This window comes from Spinacia oleracea, chromosome 2 (genome assembly GCF_020520425.1).
Source record: "Spinacia oleracea cultivar Varoflay chromosome 2, BTI_SOV_V1, whole genome shotgun sequence".
NCBI classification, from domain to species: domain Eukaryota; kingdom Viridiplantae; phylum Streptophyta; class Magnoliopsida; order Caryophyllales; family Amaranthaceae; genus Spinacia; species Spinacia oleracea.
In genome coordinates, this window is record NC_079488.1 from 27656964 (window position 1) to 27674912 (window position 17949).

Here is a 17949-nt window from a genome sequence, read left to right on the forward strand (position 1 = left end):
CATCCCCGTCTTATCCCCGCCCCATCACCCAACTGGGTATCCATCCCCGTCTTATCCCCGCCCCATACCCGCGCCAATACCCGCCTAATTTTTCTTATTTAGCAAACATTTTCCATATATACCGAGTAATGAAAGTTAACTTTAGAAAAAAAAATCTTATGACTAAAGTATCGTATGTAATCGGAAAAAATACCCATCATTACAAAAAAAAAAAATCAAAATAAAAAACTCAGAAATCTCACCTAAATTCATATTATCACCTAAACATGCAAATAAATCCAAACTAACTCCATCACCCATAGTGGGTATGAAGCGGGGCGAGTGGGGATGGGGCGGGGAGGGCGGGGATGGGGCGGGTTCAACACAAAATCCACACCCGCCCCATCACCCATGACGGGTACGATTTTTATACCCATCCCCGCCCCATCACCCGCCAAACCTACCTCCATCCCCGCCTACTTAGGGCGGATGCGGGGCGGGTCTCCCATGAAACCCGCCCCACTGACATCCCTACCTGACCCTGACACTATCATTAACACATTTAAGTGACCCGCCCCGCTATTGACCCGTTCCAACCCTCCCAATAACCAGGCTTACGTGCATGCAGTTGAACAAAACGTTTTCTCTGAATTTGCATTGAGCTCTGAATTTTACATTATGCAATATGCACACACCAAAAGGAAGCTCGAGAGTTAAAACCTACAACCAAGTGATGTTTCTTGAATCAAATATATCCACAGTCGTCTGTTCAAGAGCACGTCAATCAAACAATTACACAATCTATTACATTTCCTTCTCCGCCTTAAGTTTACGATCTCGTGTGACAATAGAAACAGTACAAGAATCTTTCTCCATTCTGTTAAGAATGTTGGATAACTCTGCTACAAGTATCTGATTCCAGTCGAAACAGCTGGAATTTTCCGCTTCTGTTATCCGTTGTTTGCAACTAAAGTAATGTTTGGTTGACCATAGGAAGTAAATGTATTAACGTTTCCTAGGAAGTAGAAAATGTTTGGTTGAACATGGGAAGTTCCACTTACCTATAAGGATCTAGGTAAGCAACTTCCTCAATTTTGTGGAAACTAGAAGTTCCTAGAAAGTCTGACTTCCCATATTTTCGCAAACCAAACAACACTACAACCTTCCACTTCCTATGAAGAAGTTACACTTCCCATGTTTTTTCATGTCAACCAAACAACACCTAAAAACAAGTAGCCATTCCCTGTCTCCAGTGCAGAATAATCATAATAGCTGCACTGTGAGTGAGAGCACCACCAACAACAAACATATGAAAAATCTGATGACTGTGACCAGCAAGATCAAAAACACCTGGTTTCCAACGTTCAGGGACCCTACTAACATAAAACCAAGCTCCAGTTGCATACAAGATACCCATAAGTACCTCATACACAAGGGCTATTAACATCTGTGGATGATCCCAATGGAGTGCAGCTGCATGAAGAGCAGGGATCAGCCCGAAGAAACCCATGCCAAGGAAAAGGGTGGCCCGAAAAGCCCGGAAACGTGGGGAACAAAGAGAGGGAGTGATGAGAGTAGTGGTAGCAAGAATCCCTAGAATGGTTATGGAAGTGAGGTAGAAGAGGCTAAACAAAGGTTGGCAATAGAAGGAGTAGTAAACTGGTGCATAGAAGGAGCAGACTATCATGACTGAGATTCCTGCGTAGTCTAAACGCCAGAAGAAGAGGGTTAGACGCTTTGAATGGCAGGCGAGGAGGTGAGAGATTGAGCTGAAAACTAAGCAACACATTGCGCCTGCTAAAAAGAGGAACCATGGCCACATTGGTATGGGTTCAGTGCCTTCTTTGCTGGTGTTCAATGGTGAGGATTCTGAGAAGTGTCTGTAATGTGCACCCTGCAGGAAAAATAAGCATTAGCATTTAACAACACTTCAGTTCAAGACTGAACAACTTTTAAAATCTTGAATGTTTCGACCCAAAGTAATTTAAAAAGTCAAGGTCATAATCAATTCAAACTCCAGAATGTGTTGATGATGAAGTCATGAAGGCAAAAGTCCAAAACCCAATGACAGAAACACTTATTTTTATATACCAATTTGACAATATGATGGGTTCGGCTAGCTTTTATGGTTCATATGTTACATATAACACAGAACATTGTTTTACATATATTTTAATCTCTGAATCTACCAAGGGTGATAGTGATCATTATTTCAGTGTTGATTGATAAAACGATAACAACTGAATACTAAACATTTAAGTTTCTAACTGAGAAATTCTCCATAAGTCACAATCTTGAAGAAGTTTACTAAATTATAAACTCTATGACTTGTTTTTCTTCATTTATGTTGATTAATAGGATCCCATCACATTCGTGATTATGACAAATTGACAATATTGATAAATGATAATTAATACTTCTCTTTACAAGTCCAACCGTTGAGAAGTAAACGGTATGTATAGAATTCTATTAGTTGATGTGCATAACTACTCGTATAATGAACATACATGCTGTCCAAATCATGTAAACAAGAGCCTTAGTGCCTCACGTGTAGAACAGGTAGAAAGCAGGAATTTACAAAAGATGCTGTCAAAATCAAGAGCCCACATTTTCGTTTTTTGTATCTTCGTGGGTCAATATCCACCCAGCCACATGTTGGGTAGGACCCGTAGGAGTGTCGGACATACCGGATGAGGTTGTTTTTTCGCATATCAGATATGTGTGGCAACACACATATCAACTAAAAAACAAATAGCTAAAAGACAAAAAAGGAAGTACCATTCATATTAAAAAAGTACCATTCTGTAAAAAAAAGTACCATTTTTGTTTAAATAAGTACCATTTAATTTCATTTTTGTCCTTTTGCCTATTTTGTCTTTTGTTCTGATATGTATTTGCCCATACATATCTGATATGCGCAAAGACTTCCTCCATACCGGATGAGTCTAGGCGATAAAATCTAGAATCTGCACTATTGACGCAAGCCCCCGATGTTCATTGACCATCAAATGACACAACTCTATACTACTTTTCGTTTCATTTCGTTTTATAATATTTTTTACACTTTGTTTTATTTTATTTCCGTACATAAAAATTTACTACATCACCCTTTTAACCTAATAATATTTAAAATTTCATTTATTTTATTCATTTTTTCTTACACTCGATGTCAAAGAACCAACCCAACTAAAAACTTAAGCAGATGGTTGAAGCCCTAATATTAGTTTTATGCTCTATCACCCAACCACATTTTTATACATTTCTCTTACTTTATCCATCCTTTTATTATATTCAACCAACTTTTTAACTTTTGTCTCAATATTTGTGCAAATAGTAACCATAAAGATTTTTATAAAACGGAGGAGTATTAATGTAAAAGAAAAATACCCGTTCTTTGAATATTGAATCATGTTAACTTTTACACTCCATAACACACGATGACTTGACTGACTCTTAATATCTCGAATTTGCATAAGTGATTGTTTTTTAAAGGAAATAATCTGAAGTAAAAAAAATGAGATGAAATGAGTAAAACTCACCGGAGTAATATTCCTCGAGCCATTGTTGTTCCAGTCCATCGTCAACATTGTCATTAATGGTTTCACGACTATAGTATTCCTGGGGGGTGCGCAAACAAATACAAGTACTTAGATTCCCTATCGTAGAAGTATTATATTGTACTTATCTATATATAATATATTAAAAGGCGTTGTGAAAAATGTATATGTGGCACGTAGTACTCCTTCTTTACGCCACATCATCCACTCACCGAGTGTTATGCCATGTCATAGACAACCAAAACTAATGCAATGAGATTCGAACACAAGACCTCATGTGTAGATGATAAGTTTCATTACCATCTTAACCAACCACTAATTGTTGTTTATTTATTCACATTAATTTATAAATAAATGTTAACATAAGTCTAAACACAACTAAATTTTTACATGACATTTTATTTTCTTTGGACTATTTTGAAAAAATTAATAATAATTATAGCATTAAAACAAGAAAAACATGTTGACGTAAACTTTATATATATATAATTTGGTGTTTAATAATTTGAAGAACTTAGTTCCACTAGAAAAAAAAATTATACAAATGGTAAAATGATCTAATTGAAAAATTACTTAGCATGATAAATGACGTAGTGTGTCTTTGTAATTGACGAACTTCATGGATGTTTTCACTTTATGAAATACATGTACTTTGGTCAAATTTTGAGCTCAAGAAAAATCTAAAATTTTAAGTATTGAATGTAGTAACCGGGGCATCGCCCGGGCTACACACTAGTTGCATATAAAATGATTGACTATTTGAATAATCACAGGAGTAATATATAATGAACAACTCCGTAATTTAATGACATCTTTTTTTAAGGTGTACTACGTGTCTACGTACGCTGATAACGAGATATTCTCTTTGTACTTTTTCATTTTTAAATGAAGGAAAACAAACATCTTATATAGGATCCGATCCGATACCACGAAGCATTATGCACATATTAGATCAGGGCTCATCGTGTCAATGTATACACTCGTGTGGCATGCATGGCACGTGTGAGTGAGCAAAATATGGTTTATGTATCCGGGTGGACAATGTTCACTGAGTCACTGTGCATCCTGTTTTTAAATGAATAAATAGTTCAAATACAAATAACATATTGTTTATATTCAAAGAACATATAACAATGAACATATAGTTCAAATCCAAATAGCATAAAGTTCAAATATCTTACTTGTACATTTATATTGAAATAATTCTCCATGTTTATTACGTAGTAGATTCTCAATAAATATTCATCAGAATACACAATAAGTACTGATGAGTGTGGCCTTCGGGGTGGCGGCCTGACGGGAGGAGCGGTAATCACCTAAACAAGTACTATACTTGGCCGTCTATTATTTATCACTTAGATGGCGGTGGATTATCCAAGTACATGTTTTTCTTTGTTTCCTACTCTCGTGGTACGATCCTATAGAACAGACCATGTTCGAAAAAGATCATTGGTCCCAATTCTCTTAGAATTGAAGCACTTTTTGTACAACAAAAATTAAGCGATGTGCGTGGCAATTTTCTAAGTACAAGCGATTTGGTAAGTGCTGAATTGCATTGCATCAAATATAGTCACTATAATTTGATTTCGGATGTTTCTTGATCTTATCACCGTAATTTGGTATTTTCGAAATACCAAAAACAATTTGTTGTTTTCTACCTACCAATTAGTGTAGACAACTCTCTTTGCCTTTTTTTGTCATACAACGAAAGTGTCTTTAAAACAAATTAATTTCCCACCAACTGTATCTAAAATTCTAATATTAATGTATCAGATTGTAATATTCATTCAAGAATTACAACAACCTTCTGTTAATTGAAGAAGGTTGTTGTAATTCTTGAATGAATATTACAATCTGATATCCAACTTATTTATACAACAACCAAACTAAACTAACTTTGCTAACAACCTATATAACTAGTTTAGACTAACTGACTATAGAAGAATCTCGGCTAAGCTCCCCTAACATTCCTCCCTCCTTATACAGTAGAACTTGTTGTAAGGAGCCAGCAAAACCGACTGATGAAACTCACTCATGATGGATTGATGTCATCAAGGTAACCAGGAAATCCATCGAAATTCTGGACCCACCTCCTTATTTTCTCTATTGAATGCACCAAACAACTGACATTTAAACTAATTAGGCTAGCATATTTCTTCTTTGATTGCTTCTGCTGACATATAGTTTGCCATTAAAGAGGATGTGGAGGAGGAGGCCAAGGAAGAGGCCTATCTGATCTATGTTGATCAGCTTGTTGTTTCAGCCTAGTTTGTGCCCTCATGTTGATTAGTACTGCCACAGAGAGTATGATACATTGATCCCGTTCCTCATGACTAAACTTATGACCCACATCACCTTGTTGACCATCATAGTAATGCAACCCTATTTCAGTTTGAAGACATAATGAAACATTAGCCACTTTTCCAAGACAACTTGGTTCACATTTGGCCACGATTGCTTGTTGATTAACATATGATGGTGTAGGCTGAAAGAATTGCTTAGAATTAGGAAGGCAAGTATCGGCTTGTACTAATTCTGGAGAGGGAATTGACACAGAATATTGAGTACTAACCATTGAATATTTCAATGGTTCTTCTGCATCAAGAACCTTGTTCTTGGCTACTGCAGAACTTACTTCTTCTTGAACGGTAGTTCTGCTTGACAATTAATCAAACACCTTTGGTGCATCCCTATTATTGAACTCCAATGCAATCACATAATCACCTTCTTCATCATATACCACAACAAAATCCCAATTATCACCACTATGGCTGCACTCATGTACTGGAAGTAATGGTTCATCACACCATTCACAAAATCCTTTATTCCAACTATCAAAACATTCACTCTTCAAAAGCTTTTTGAATGATTTTATTACCTTTTTCTGTTGAGCAACTTCAAGTTGTGGAATGATTGGTTCTTCTGGTTGAAGGTTGTTGTAAAAATCATCAAGCCCCATTTTGCAATGTGCTAGAACAAGATTCTGGTTCAAATATGATTGGAAAAACGTCAAGAACTCAAAGCTTCTTGGCTGAGAATTTAATCGAACAGGTTGTGTGCAAGCAGAATTTCTCAAGAACGGAAAATAGTCTGAGGAAAGAACGGCTCTGATACCAATGATGCATGACACTAAGTCACTGCTGATAATTCTCTGAAAGAGATGATAGAATGTAGAAGAAGAAGGCAGAATATAGAAGAAGATCAGAAGAAGAATTAGAATGCTTTAGAGAGAGAATAGAGAATAAGATGAAGATGTTTGTATTAATTCTTGAATGAATATTACAATCTGATATCCAACTTATTTATACAACAACCAAACTAAACTAACTTTGCTAACAACCTATATAACTAGTTTAGACTAACTGACTACAGAAGAATCTCAGCTAAGCTCCCATAACATAGTATATGAATGTCATGTTATTTACTTTTTGACACATTTTAGTTGTCATATTTTGAAGGTCGTAAGTTGCGATAATTAGAGTCACAATTAGACTTATGAATATTTAGCTTGTGTCATGGTACAAATTTATGAATTTTTAGCTCCTTCCATGGTACAAGCTTAAACTGCATAATTCAATACCATGGCCGAAGCTTAAAACTCAAAAGCCTGTACCATGGTACAAGCTTAAAATTCATAAGTATGTGCCATGGTACAAGCTAAAAATGCATAAGTTTCTAAAATAAATTCCGGACAAAAAAAAAAATCTTGTGAAGACTCAGCCATTTTGTCGCCTACGACGTGATGGTAGTGGCCGGCGATGGTGGCCGGGAGTGGTGGTTAGATTTGGGGCGGGTATATGAGTAAATGTTGAATGAGGGGGTAAATAAAGAAGGGTATATGAGTAAATGAATGGGGCGGTTTTGAGTAATATGGGGCGGTAAATAGTAAGCCCCATTCTTTATGTAACTCTTTAATTTGTACTATCACAAAAGTGTCACATAAGCCGCGATTAATCAAATTATTTTTACTATAAAAATATTTAAATAATGTAGTTCATCAAAAGTAAAAAAGGAAACAAATTTTATTATAGTTATAGCATATATATTTCTGTTTATCTCTTGTAAATTAAAATTAAAAATTACTCCGTACAATGTATTGTTATGTAATGTTGTAGCTGATTGCCTTGTAAAACAAGGTCTGCTGCCCTGGATGTAGTATCTTGTAACTGCTCTTTCAATTTTTCAATTTTAGTTGTAACCAATCAGGCAACTATATAAATAAAGTTGAAAATTATCAAAAAAAAAAAATTATACAACACAAATAATTTGTCACAAGTTGCGACACCTATTACTTCGCAATTCTGAAACTAATGCATGACATACAACATTTGGCCTTACAAACTTAATTACTTAGCAGTACGTCTTTAGATTTCGTAGAAATTTTCATAAACGATCATCATCCGATCAGTTTTATAATTGTCACCACATGCCACATCATTCAAATAAGTATAGAATGTCTAATAGGACACGAGTTGAAGTTGTTGCTAAGGAGATCGTCCAAAGTAAAAATATTAAGCATATAGTTAATTAAGCCTTAACAATACTGACTGATGCATGCTTTTATCATGCGTGCTTTTATCATGCATTGATTCGTACCTAACAACTACCGCACACATGTTGTCTTAATCATTATACCAAAATATCATTGGTAGAGTTGATTATCTATATTTCCACATTTGAACTACTTTTACCAATGAGGTCTTCGTCTCTCGACTTATAACGGCAAACACCCCATAATCTGTATATTACAGGTTACAAGTTCGAATTCAACTTTGTTTAACTTTTTCTAGTATGGAATTTCAATTTACGAGAATGAAAAGAAGAAGAAAAAAAAAAAAAAAAAAATTTGACAACTAAAATTAGAAAATGAATATCTGAATTTATTTTTTAAAAAAGGTACCTTAAAATACTGGAAACAGGTCCATCGCCCTTTGCGTTCTCCGTCATACTCGCCACCGCCATTATCGCAAATATCAAAAAGCCTCCTAAATGCCTGTTTCATATCATCACTCAATCAAAAAAATCGCCAAAAAAAATTCAATCAAAATTCAATTATAATTGCAAAAAAAAAATGATTGAAATAGAAACGAAATTAGTTACTAACGTCCAAATGTTGAGCGTTTCATTGTGCCAAGCAAAAACGCTAAGAAACGTATCTTTCAACGGCCATTCACAGCGATAATAATCTAATATAAACTCATTATCCTTTAAATACTCCGGCAACTCCTCGTACTTCTTTAATCTCTTCTCCGCCTTCTTCTCTATCCCTATTGCCGTCATCATCGAAACTTGCCCGATTCTCTCTCTTCGATTAACTACTCTGCGGCTCATCTCTCCCTAACTCTGCTTTCAATATGATCGGATTTTTCGCCGGAACATTTCTCGTTTTCCGGCGATGAGTCAACGGAATGTTGAATCTACGGAGGATTTTCTTTCTCTCTCCTCAACTACGGAGTATATGAGCGATATTTTGGTGTTTCTGTTTTTCGCGTCTTTGGTGAGCTAATTTATTTGGAGATGAGAAAATGAAAATGTGGCAGCAGATTTGTTTGTTCTTTTTGTTTTTGTTTTTTCGTTTATTTATACTAGTTACAAAAACAGAGAAAGTTTATGAATTTTAACGACAGATTTGGTTGGTTAAAATCTGGTGATTGCCTCATCTATTTTAGTCTAACACGTGTCGACATAAGATTGTCGATTGTGATGTTGATACCAAATTGAGTTTCGACACCTATTTTTCTTCATAGACTTGATGGTACCCGATTATTAATGTGGAGCTATCTCTTACTCCCCATCCCTCAATACTCGGTACGGAGTTTAAGACATTTGAATTGACTTATTATTTAATAGGTGTTAATTGGTAGTAGAGTATTTTTAAATAGTAACTATATGCGTATTACAGTAACTATGTGTTTTAAAGAGTTACTATATATTTTGTACAACTCATATGCGATTTGTGTCTAGCCTATTTTATTTACTTTTTATATTTTTCAAAATTTAACATCCGTATTCTCACTAAAAAAAAAAACTCATATAGCGACGGACCAAATCCGTCTCTAAATTGACCAAACCCGTCGTTGTATGTGCTTAGGGACGGATTTAGCGACGGATTTAGGGACGGATTACATCCGTTATTAAAAACCTTACCGCTAATTCAAGTTAGGGACTGATTCCATAAAATCCGTATTTAATATTTACGGACGGATTTTTGAATCCGTCTCTAGAATTTAGGAACGGATTTTTGAATCCGCCTCTAAATTTAGCAACTAAAAATAGTTGCTACCTATTTTTAGATGTTCAGTTCAATGGGTCCCATTACTGGTTCAGAATCTCTCTTAGGTCAACCCGGTCCAGTTTTGCAGGGGGAAAGGATAAGGGGAATCAAACTTTTGACCTCAAAGTCACAAGAAGAAACTCCAGTCAACTACACCAAGTATAACTTGTATGCTTCTATAGTTCTATGTGTGAAATTGATAATAATCCTAACACTTATAAAGCTTCACACTTTAATTACTATTCACACAATAGTGAATTACCTGTATTGCCCTCAATTTCCTTCATATTTATTTTTTTGTCTTTTCCTTAAGAATAGTGTACTTACGTTTATAACTTTTGGCTTATTGATGTTGACACGTTTTTCTCTTTCTTTGGGATGATCAGATGAGATATTCACCTCCTCAACCCCTTTCATTTTCAAACCAAGCCCTCATCTATTGCATTTCACAAATTATAATATTTTTTTTAATTCTAGGGGTAACAACATAAACTGTGTTTATTATATTTGACTTTTCTAAAATGTGTTAAGACTTTTGGAAAACATGATTATAGAGTGTGGATACGATTCGCAGGCCTGATTCTTTGTTTGGCTCAGGTCTCGGGATATGTTTATGGCATGGACTTGTTATCAAATTTCAGAAAACATGGGCATTGTTTTTCTCGTGCTTATGCTCTGTATTACAATGATATTTTCATAAAATGATTCAGGAGTTTTTTTTTTTATTCAATGATGGTTAATGTTTGGGACATAGAAATAAATGATAACTGATGTGGAATAAAATACAGTGTGTATACAATATCAAGGTAATGTGAACATTGTTCAAATTACTTTTCCATTGATTGTTAAAACTTTGTTAATAATTAGGTTTCTTGACCAAAATATTTTGGCAGAAGGTAGCATTAGCACAATCTGTGGATGACAGCAAGATTCAAATGCAATCCTTGGATTTTGAGATTGCTGATGCCCGTGAAGAAAATAATTCCCATGCTAAAGCAAGACCATGGACTTCTTCTCAAAGGCATGCTCGTACAAACAATGGTGTTTTACCTCCATCTTCTCAGAGCTATAGTATTTCCACTTTCTTTTGAGAAATGGTAGCCGCTTAAATTTTGGTGTACCACACTCAAGGACGCGATCTTATTACTATAATCACATGATTTTTCGACTTATTTTTAGTTTTCATTTGACCAGTTGTAAAATTTATGGCCTTTCTCATTGAATAGTTTGATTAACACAATGTACTCATAAATTTTTCCTTAGAAACACGTTGCTAATGTTTATTGTAAACATATTATGATTTTGTATTATCAATTATATGCAAATCAAACTTTTATTTTTTTATAGAATTTACCATAATTTTGTAAATATCGATCTTTTACGCAATATTTCTACAAAATAATTTTGTAAACCTTGGGGGATCGTGCGCGCTAGCGCACGGTCCAAAACTAGTTAAAAGAAATATTAGAAACAAATCTAGAATCAGGGACAGATTTAAAATTCCGTCCCTAATTTAGACATATTTAAAATTCCGTCTCTAATTTAGAGAAATTGCTAAAACACATTAGGGACGGATTTAAAATTCTGTATCTAATTTAGATCTAACTTTCTACGAAGAGTGTAAGAGAAATTGCTAAAAAACATTAGGGACGGATTTTAAAATCCGCCCCTAATTTAGAGACGGATTTTAAAATCCGTTACTAATTTAGAGACGAATTTTGAAATCCGTCCCTAACTTAGAGATGGATTTATAAATCCCTTGATAAAAGTAACGACGGATTTACAATATCCGTCTCTAAATAATTTTAGAGACGGATGATGAGTATTCCGTCTCTAAATTAGAAACGGGTATAAATCCGTCTCTATAAATCCCTCTATATAAGGTTTTTTTTGTAGTGTCTGTTCATTTCTTTTTCTTTATTTCTCTCTATACTTTTCAGATTTTTGCCCAAATTTCTAGGGTTTGTTCAATTTTGTTCGATTTTCTTCGTAATTATCTTCTAATTCTAATAATTGGATCTATTAGATAAGGAAAAAATGGAGGAAGTTGTAGATCAAGAAGGAGGTTCAATTCGTCGTTACCAAAACCGAATCAAAGAATTTGCACTCGTCTACAAATCATCGAAAGAAATTTGAGAGATCATATCTCGGTTCATTGTTTCTCAAAATATTTTAAGTATATTTTTGTTTAAAATTGAAAATATTTGTTGTTTTGGAGAAATTAATTAACGATTGTGTTTTGCTGAAATATCGTTTTCACTTCGCGAATTTGATCAGTGATTTCACGATTTTAAATAGTAACTTTATGGTTTAAAGAGGTACTATGTGATTTTTAGAGTTTCTATGCGATTTAACTATAACATTTGCTTATCATATGTTATAATGATTTATCGACTATATTTGAATATAAATTTCATGATTATGTGACTATAATCCAGAAGGTTTGTGCTCTTCTACAAATCGATGCAAGAATTCGGAAAAGGATTGGGCCTACAAATTCCCCAGTTGCTAAATTACTATATGTTTGAAATAGTTAATATGTTACTTTATTATGTTCTGTGCATGTTTTTTATGCTATTATATATTTTTAGTGATAGAGTTACTATATTATTATCACACCAACTATGTCTGCCACTCTGTGACTAAATGACCATCAATAATATTTATAGGTACTATAAAGTAGTAACTATATGTTTGGTATACTTATTATGTATATTATAATGTTCTTTTTATGTTTTTTGTTGTCCTCTATGTTATTGTTTGTTCCTTCATGAATCAAGTGAAGGAAATAATGCCCTTGGTCCAAGTATGCATTCAATGTTAAGTCTAATAAATGCGGTTCAGTATTAATTAACAAGTTAATAATTCAGTGAGATCAAGTGAGCTGAATGCCTAGCTAGAGGCCGCTTCAGTTCAAGTGGAATTAATGATATTAATCCACAAGCTTACTCTTGACTGAACCCGTAGGGTCACACAAATAGTACGTAAACGGATCAAGTATTTAATGGCATTAAATACTCTATCTATGGATATTCGGAATCGACGGATCTTGGTTTCAGTGGGAGCTGAGATCGTCACAAGCAAGAAATGAATACTCCGGAAACGATGATATTGCCGGAAACGGAAATATGGATCGTATCGGAAATATAAATATTATCCAAGTCGTAGATGTTGCCGGAAACGGAAACATGGTACGTATCGGAAAATATTATCGGAAATGGAAATATTGCCGGAATCGGAAATATTGCCGGAAACGGAAATATTGTCAGAATCGGAAATATTATCGGAATCGGAAAATAGTTCCGGAAACGGAAATATTAAATATTTGTTCGAAACGGAAATTAATTCCGGAATCGGAAATATTAAATATTGTTCGTATCGGAAATGAATTCCGGAACCGGGAACTTAATCGGAAGCGTATCGTACAAATAAGCATCGGACGAGGCCTGCCGGACGAAGGCCCAGCACGAAGCCAGGCCATCGCCCAGCAAGCAAAGACGCGCGCCAACCCCCAGCCCAAGGCAGTGCCAGGCCCACCGCAAGGCAGGCCCAGCGCGCCAAGGCAAGGCTGCCCAGCGTGGGCTGCGTGGGCCGAGCGCACGCGTGCGGGCGCCCTCGTGGCTCCGTGCGTGTGTGTTTGTGTCCATGCACAATTCCTAAATCTATTAGGATTTGGTGTATGATTAAATTCCTATTCCTATTAGGATTATTTAATTAATTAGAGTCCTTGTAGGATTCTAAGTTTAATTAAATCGTATCCTACTAGGATTCCAATTCCCTTTCCAAACCTCTATAAATAAGGGCCTAGGGTCATAATTTATAAATACGATTGAAGTATTCAAAAGGGTAAGTTTTGAAAGAAAATTCAGCCACACTCTTGCACAATAATAGCCGAAAATTCCTAAGCACCTTAAGGGCGATTCTAGTTGGTCAATCTTGAGGCGGATCCGGACGTACTGTGGACTATCTACGGAGGGACGACACTTGGAGTCCTAAAGACTTGTTCTTGTTCGGTTCGGGCGCAGCTAGGGAAGGCACGCTACAAAGTGTATGCATCTATACAATGCTAAATGATTATGTGTAAATAATATGCTTTCCTGGCTTTATGGTTTTTTCCGCATGATTTATGTATTGTCATATGTATCATAACCTAACAGTGGTATCAAGAGCCTCTTATTATTTTCATTATCTAAATTGCATAAACATGGTTAAATATTACAAATTTGCAAGAATTAAAAGGGGTGATTAATTTTCGTAATTGTTAATTAATTGCAAATTGCGTTTATTTAATTATATGTACGCAGTTTTTCGGCAGTTTCTTCGTTACTCATCCAAATGGAGTGAATTTTGTGTCAATTCCGCATGTAAAAGGCATTCTAAATTTTTGACAAAAATAGTAATTTTCGGCCGAACCCAGAATTCTCAAATTCGAAGCCTAATTATGACTTTTCGGAGGTTTTAGTTTTTCGAACGCAAAATTTCGTAAATTTAAGATGTTAAATTAAATATTTGCGATTCTTGTTGTTAAATCTTGAATTTTTGATTGACCTACAGTATATGTTTAACAAGTTTGAATGCCTAGCCTTGTTAATTATGCAATCTAATTTGTAATTATGATTAATTTGTTGAAAATTGGAATAATTTAGAATTAATTTGATTTTCATAATTAGTTAATAATTTAATTAGATACCTATGATTAAAAACCACCATAAAAATTGTAAATTTGTGTTAAATTTTAAATTTTTATGACCTAGACTTGAATCCATGTTAATCGGAAATCAATTAATTAATAAATTTTTGATTTTTCGCCCTAAAATTATAAAATTAATATGATTTATTAATTTGTCATTAATTTTGAAAATAAAATTTTTAATTTTTATGCGATTCGCTCATATAACTTGCACGCACAAAGCAATGGACGCTACGTGTTACCCTTAAGGGGTGTTGTATAGTGCGGGCATGCGACGACGAGCAAGGGAGCTCGTCGCCCATGCGGTACGAATGCAATGAGCAAGGCTATGGTGCACGAGCACAAGGCAGCAGCCCTGCCTTGTGTCGTGTGCTGTGTGCGTTGGGCGAGTGGGCAAGGGCGAGAGCAAGGCAGCGAGCAGTCGCGTGCAATGCACACTGCCTCGCGCAGTGATCGAAGCCTCGCGCGCAGCGAGCGCTGGCTCGCGTGCGACGAGCGCTACGACTGCATCGAAGCATCGTGCGCAGCGAGCGCTGGCTCGCGTGCGACGAGCGCTGGCGCGCGCCCAGCGATGGTGAGCAGCGAGCGTGCTTCGATGATGCCTTGCGATGGTGAGCAGCAGCAGATGCGACGCAGCACATAGGCTGCGCGCACATGGCCAGCGATGGCTGCGTGCGTGTGGCCTATGGCTGTGCGTTGCGTGGTGATGTTGCGTGCCTTGAGTTACGATTAGATCGTTTTAAAATTTTAATTTGAAAATTTCTGTTTACGTAATTTTAATTAATTTTAAAATTAATAATTTAAATTATTTTCTTGGATTTTAATTTTGAATATTATAATTATAATAAATTTCATTTATTCTAATTATTTTACTAAAATTAAAATCATGAATTAATTTAAATACGACTGAAAATAAATTAAATATGTGGATTCAATTATAAATTTATATGAGCTTTAAATTTTAATTAAATTTGTATGTTTCCGGTTAGACTAGAAATACATTTTTATGTTTAAAATTAGTAAAGCATATGAATTTATTGGTTTAAGTGGGAGCCCTTTTAGTCATAAAACTCTTGATTAGGTCTACAAATCCTTAAGGTTAAAACAACTTGATTAGAATTAATAAGGACTGAATAATTTGTAGATTATTGGTGCCCTTGATTAATTGCTGCAAATATTTATGTGATGCATAACGTGTTTTACTAACCAGCTATGTGGGCCATTCATGATAATGAATGGGTGAATGGTATATATTGTATATGTACTGTTTTGCAGGTTATGAAGTGACTAGTATGGCCCAAATAGGATAGAAAATATGGTATGCGTACCATTAATTTGAATGTAATTGGTCTAAAGTACCAAAATTGTTTTTCAATTCAAATATGGTCTGCGTACCATCAAATAGTTGTAATTAGTTTAATTATAGCTTATCCTATTTGAAGAAAATGGTGCCTCCCACGGAATTTTCGAGACGGACTTTGAAGTTGAAGCTTCAAGATGAAGTCGGGCCATACTAGATCACATTTATCTTATGCATGCTTTAAGTTATTTATTGCTTTAAATATGTCTTAATTATGCATGAGATTGTGGCTTGATTATGTTGCATGATTAAGGATTTTAGTTCACTTAAAATCTAACCAACATAGTAAGAGCCTTAAGTTCCAAACTTAAAAATTGAGTTAAAAGGTGCCATGCCAAAATATACACTTTCTTAGCTTGGATATCCTTTACATCAATCTAGTAATAGTTTTCTCTCAGCGAGGTGTTACTTATTGGTCCTAAAGGGGCAAGGTACACAAATAATTGCGAGTACACGTTAGTTTTGGTGAAACTCAACGATATAAGTAAGGAGTCCTTTTATGTCGTGGCAAAATCGATAGGTTTACCTAATAAGTTCTTAGACGTATCTATCAACCAAGAGTAGTTTTTAAACTATTAGCAAAAGGTTTTTGCTTACCTAAAATGTTTTAGGATTGAGTCAACAAACTGTGCTTAATTCTTCAATGGTTTTAGGGTCTTGGAATCATTTTATTCACACCTGCCGGAACAATAAATTCGAATAAAATGCCAATAACTTGTTCAAATTGCATGATTGCTTTAATTTTCAAGTTATTACTCATGATAAATGTTTAGACTTTGCATGCTTCAATGTATGTTTTAATTATTGTTTATAATTAAATATCTTGCACTGCAGTAAATCCTTTTAGAAAGGTAACAGTAAATTTCCTCGATTGGTAGTGAATCCAAGAACGATTCACGGAAAAGAGAGAAAATGAGCAATTTAAATGTACATTTCTTATAGCGACTTTTATGGTTGTTTTCGAGTACCAAAGTCGAATGGCAAACCGATTGGTGCTTGTGAATTCAAAATACAATGTAGTTTTGAGATCATAAAGCATTGAGTTTAAACACTGAGCTTTACCAATGGTTAACAACCTAATATTGTTTTGGATTAAGTAATGGCATTTACTAAATCAAACACGAAATACTCCATTGGAGATATTTGACCCATGTGAATAAATCTAAGTAAAAGAATGTTTGAACTATGTATAAGCATTTACTAAGTTAACATCAAAGAATTTAATGAGATTCTTCACCTATATTATATGTCAAAGAATTTAGCTGGATTCAGTATCTATTGAAATTGAATGAGCTAAAGTTACATGAATAGAATTCAATTGGGAATTATTCTGCAAAAGAATTTATCATGTATGATATAATATGAGTATCGCCAAAAACGTATCGTATGACTTTAGGCATGACGAACATATACCAATCTCTATTGGCCTAAGTAAAGATCAACTAGAATTGAGATCAAGAAAAACTTATGGTACTTGAAAAGGTACATAGGATTAGTTCTTGATTCAAGGAAATAAAGATATGCTAAACTTTGATGCTACACGCATAAAACACTGGCAAAGGATCAAGCAAGATCCCTTTGGAGTTAACCATTGACAAGGACGAGCTATAGAGCATCGTGTTTTGAAATGGCAACATGGATTGGAGACCATGAGTTGTTGCGTGAGAAATTAAATATTAATTTCTATGTTCTAAAGATACAGCTGGAAAGACTTCCACATATCTGTGAACTACTTGGATAAGTAAATCCAAACAAAGCATCACTAGCAACCTAAACAGTTGAAGTAAAAGTACTTATTGCCTAAGAAAGCAATAAAACAGGGTTGTTTATGTTAAAGAGTTCTTTACTGAACTTGGGTGGATCATATGTCTGCTGACTTGATAGTTCTTCATTGCAAAATGCGTAGAACCACTCTTGTAGCTAGAAAGAATAGATCACAAACTAAACACACTCGAAAGATCTTATCATCCTATCTCGAAAAGAAATTCGATGAAAAGGATATTAAGATTGGCAAAGCATGATAACTAAACCTATGAAACAAGTGAAAAGCAACACTCACATCGTAGCACTGGAAATCAAGCATAGCTTT

The 17949-nt window shown here is 34.9% G+C and overlaps 1 protein-coding gene across 1 annotated transcript; it reads right to left on the reverse strand.

Moving 5' to 3' along the window:
* Window positions 1-609: 609 nt before the first annotated feature.
* Window positions 610-9118, reverse strand: LOC110777095 (heptahelical transmembrane protein 2). Its single transcript, XM_021981709.2, has 4 exons — window positions 8641-9118; window positions 8437-8529; window positions 3519-3597; window positions 610-1873 (listed from the first exon to the last, which is right to left on the reverse strand). The coding sequence occupies exons 1-4, from the start codon at window positions 8865-8867 to the stop codon at window positions 1202-1204; spliced, it is 1071 nt and encodes a 356-aa protein (XP_021837401.1). The 5' UTR covers window positions 8868-9118; the 3' UTR covers window positions 610-1201.
* Between the last annotated feature and the right edge of the window lie 8831 nt (window positions 9119-17949).